This window comes from Coregonus clupeaformis, unplaced genomic scaffold (genome assembly GCF_020615455.1).
Source record: "Coregonus clupeaformis isolate EN_2021a unplaced genomic scaffold, ASM2061545v1 scaf1117, whole genome shotgun sequence".
NCBI lineage: Eukaryota > Metazoa > Chordata > Actinopteri > Salmoniformes > Salmonidae > Coregonus > Coregonus clupeaformis.
In genome coordinates, this window is record NW_025534571.1 from 2,675 (window position 1) to 6,915 (window position 4,241).

Here is a 4,241-nt window from a genome sequence, read left to right on the forward strand (position 1 = left end):
ATGAAGTGAGAAAAAACAGGCATCACTAAAGTCCTGTCTAGCAACAGAGATGTATTGGCTGTCCAGATGTGTGAGGAGGAGACTCAGCATAGGAGGAAGGTTTAAATACTAGTGTTTGTGTGAATATGTCCTTGTCTTATGCAGTTGTGTGACCCAGTGGGTGAATAAACTTGGTTTGAGCTTCACTAGCTCTCCACAGGTTTTTACTCTGTTTATTTAGAATTTAACATTACATAGCTGGAAGCTACCGGTATCTTCTTGCATTGTAAAGTATTCTAGCCTGTATGTTTGGACATTGTTTTGCAAACATCAATTTACAGAGATGGGACCAAGTCACAATTTTGCAAGTCCTAAGCAAGTCTCAAGTCTTAACCTTTGAGTCTCTAGTCACGTCCCAAGTAATAATGGGTAAGTCTCAAGTCAAGTCCCAAGTTCCACAGCTCAGGTCGAGTCAAGTCACAAGTCCCTAATTTTGGGTTTTGAGTCCTCAAGTCAATGTTTAAGTGTTTTATGCCAAGTTCATTGCAATTGCAATGCATCAGTGATTTTGGACCCACATGTTTTACAAACTGGATCCCTTTTTTTCCCCCACTACCACAGTCTTTGAAACTGAATGCAATGATTTTTGGGACTGATGATTCCCTGATGCAGAGACGGCACCACAGGTCCCAGAGTGGTGGGGCAAATTGTTTTTCCCTGGAGCTTTTCCTAATTTAGTAACCTAATCAGGTATATATATATATTCAGGACCCTATCGGATATGACAGTGATTAATTGTAAAAAGGTTTTTATATGGGCAATGATTGGAGTGGGACCAGTGATTTTCTAATCAGGTCACATGGCTTAAAAAAATTTAATCTGGAAAAACCTCTGGCCCTAGGGGAGGATGTGAAACTGCAACAACTGTGTTCTTGTTAATATGAATTATATTTTAAAACTATAACTAACAGGGTTTTCTAACACAGAGACAACCATTGCAATTGGACAATAGAACTAAGAGGGCTGAGCTTGCTTTATGCAGGTTTGCACCGTGTAGGCCTTTGCATCTGTAATTAAAAAGTAACTCACACAGTCTATGTAATCAGTATTGTGTTTGATTTATTTCAGTTAATAATTTTGGATTGAAAAAGTCAAGGTAGCCTAGCCAGCCCAAGTTTGAATATAGACCAAATTTGATATAAACCAAATTTGATCACATTCACATTTTCTCCTAACACAGTGGTTTGCGAAAGTATTCACCCCCCTTGGCATTTTTCCTATTTTGTTGCCTTACAACCTGGAATTAAAATGAATTTTTTTGGGGTTTGTATCATTTGATTTACACAACATGCCTACCACTTTGAAGATGCAAAATGTTTTTTTTTTGTGAAACAAACAAGAAATAAGACAAAAAAACTGAACCTGAGCATGCATAACTATTCAACTATTTGAAAAGACTGAAACATTTTTTTTGATTCCCATATAGCTCAGGTGTAGGCTGCTGCAACATTTCTGTGAAGAGATCTTGCTTGTGTCTGTCGGGACTGATGTGTTATCAAGTTTGCTAAATATATACCGGAGGACAGTGGAGAGGGGCACACGCTTTGCGCTTTGCTAGACAACGTGCTTTGTGCTTTGTGTCAAGCCTGCACGACCTGCGATTTCAGTGAATCTGATTGGAACCTGCAGCACTCCTATATGAAGGACAGATAGGCCTACATTGTGCGTGAGATGACAAATCGAGTCTCGAGTCATACAGATGAAGACCAGGTTAAGTCACGAGTCATAGTTACTCAAGTCGAAGTCGAGTGGCAAGAGTTTTTATTTTAACCAAGTCAAGTCTCAAGTCGCAAAATGTGCAACTCGAGTAGTATGAGTCCAAGTCACGTGACTCGAGTCCACATCTCTGGTAATGAGTAGTTTCAACATTTCTACATGCCGTGTTGCATTATTCAAGTGTGTTTTCTGTGCAGCATGAGTAGGGAGCTAACCTGATGCCGCCCAGTGCAGGCTAAGTGGGACAGGCAGGGGGACATCAGCTGTGCTGATAGACAGACTTGATCCATGAGACACATTTGACAGAATTACCGCAAGTCAAAATAATTATAGTACCGAACCATTTTTAATGTTCGGTATCTCGTGCAACACTATCCCTAACACACATACAGGAGGATGCACACGCATACACACTTACCCTAGTTTCTGTAGTTTACAGTTTGGATCCGCCAGTCCATCACAAAGCAGTGTAACTCCTGAGTCCTGCAGGTCATTGTCTCTCAGCTCCAGTTGTTTCAGTTGTGATTTGGTTGAACACAGGACTGAGGCCAGATCTGAACAGCAACCCTCTGTCATACCACACCGACTTAGGCTGGAGGGAGTAGAGGAACATTGTCTAGCCAACACAGTCTTACTTACAAGCACATATAATAGTGCGTGAACATAAACAAACAAACGTGCACGCAGCGTGCGCACACACACTTACCCTAGTTCCTGTAGTTTACAGTTTGGATCCTTCAGTGCAGCACACAGCAGTGTAACTCCTGAGTCCTGCAGGTTGTTGTCTCTCAGCTCCAGTTGTTTAAGTTGGGAGTTGGGTGTCTTCAGGACTGAGGCCAGATATGAACAGCAACCCTCTGTCAGACCACATTGACCTAGACTGTAGTGGAGAAGAGGACACACTTGAACATTTCTGACACACACACACACAGTGGATGCTCACAACATAATATGACATACATTAACACAATGAAAAGGAGTCTCTCACTTCAATCAAATGCAATGTTTGAAGTTGCTCAGATGATGGTCAATCCAGACCTACATGGTATATATTTTCTGAGTTTAATGTTGGGTGTACGTCATCTCATTATACAACACAACTTACGATACTCTCTTGCAGGTTTTCACTACTGGCAGCAACCTTAGACGACCTTCCTCTGATGTGTTATATGTATTCATGTCAAACTCCTCCAGCACCTCCTCTGACATCTGTAACACAAAGACCAGGGCTGAACATTGGTGAGGTTGTAGCTTTGTTTCTGAAAGAGTTCCTGATCGCAGGGAGGTCTGGATCTCTTCAACTACAGAGTTATCCCCAAGTTCATTCAGACAGTGGAACAAGTTGTTGATCCTTTCTGGTGAGGATTCCATCTTAATCTTGTCTGAAAGGTACTTGAATGTTTCCTCAATGCTCTGTGTTTGACCTCCTCTCTTTGTCAGAAGGCCTTTTAAGAGATTCTGATTGGACTCCAGTGAGAGGCCCAGAAGGAATCGAAGGAACAGGTCCAGGTGTCCATTCTTACTCTGCAAGGCTTTGTCCACGGCACTCATGTGTAAGTGAGACAACTTGTCACACTTGAATGATTCATGAAACACATTTTCAGATTTCCCCAGCCATGATTCTAAAGCATATACTGCTGCCAGAAACTCTTGAATGCTCAGATGCACAAAGCTGAAGACTTTGTCTTGGTATAGCCCAGATTCTTCTTTAAACATCTCTGTACACAAGGCTGAGTACTCTGATGCCTCTGTGACATCAATGCCACACTCTGTCAGGTCTCCCTCATAGAAGATAAGGTTACCCTTCTGCAACTGTTGGAAAGCATGCTTTCCTAGTTTAAGGTTCATGTCTTTGTCTGACAGACAGTTTCTTAGGGTTTGTCTCTGTGGCTTTGTTGTACATTTGTTTTTCACACTGGTTTGGATGAGCAGGTAGTGGGTGTTCTACTGTGTCAGCGTTTGGGGACTTCAACATTCTTTGTTTCTTTTAGCATTGTTTCAAGGACAGTGGCTGATATCCAACAGAAGACTGGCATGTGGCACATGATGCAGAGGCTTTTAATGTCTTCATCTGTGTGATGATTCTGCTGGCCAGGTCCTCATCACAGATTCTCTTCCTGAAGTACTCCTCCTTCTGTGGGTCATTGAAACCTTTACTTCTGTGACCTGGTCAACACACTTAAAGGGTATCTGATTGGCTGCTGCTGGTCGTGTGGTTATCCAGAGATGAGAAGAGGGAAGCAGATTCCCTTTGATGAGGTTTGTCAGCAGCACATCCACTGAGGTTGGCTCTGTGATGTCATACAGGTCCTCATTGTTCTGGAAATCTAGAGGATGTCGACACTCATCCACACCGTCGAAAATAAAAAGAGTTTTGATTTCACCACACTGAATGCTGTCAATATCTTTCAGATCTGGGCAGTAGTATTGCAGAAGTTGCATCAGACTGTATTGACCCTTTTCAGGTTAAGGTCACGGAAAGGAAG

The 4,241-nt window shown here is 42.2% G+C and overlaps 1 protein-coding gene across 1 annotated transcript; it reads right to left on the minus strand.

Moving 5' to 3' along the window:
* Positions 1 to 1,830: 1,830 nt before the first annotated feature.
* On the minus strand, positions 1,831 to 3,672 carry LOC121561823 (NACHT, LRR and PYD domains-containing protein 3-like). The gene is made up of 3 exons (XM_045217558.1): positions 2,861 to 3,672; positions 2,462 to 2,635; positions 1,831 to 2,347 (listed from the first exon to the last, which is right to left on the minus strand). The coding sequence occupies exons 1-3, from the start codon at positions 3,601 to 3,603 to the stop codon at positions 2,170 to 2,172; spliced, it is 1,095 nt and encodes a 364-aa protein (XP_045073493.1). The 5' UTR covers positions 3,604 to 3,672; the 3' UTR covers positions 1,831 to 2,169.
* Positions 3,673 to 4,241: the final 569 nt, after the last annotated feature.

Excerpts from the sequence above, each read along its gene's own strand:
- LOC121561823 (XM_045217558.1), bottom strand. The coding sequence starts at position 3,603 with ATGAACCTTAAACTAGGAAAGCATGCTTTCCAACAGTTGCAGAAGGGT. Across the intron at positions 2,636-2,860 it reads AAAACCTGCAAGAGAGTATC|TCTAGGTCAATGTGGTCTGA; the intron begins GTAAGTTGTGTT and ends TCTCCACTACAG. Across the intron at positions 2,348-2,461 it reads TGTAAACTACAGGAACTAGG|CCTAAGTCGGTGTGGTATGA; the intron begins GTAAGTGTGTGT and ends TACTCCCTCCAG.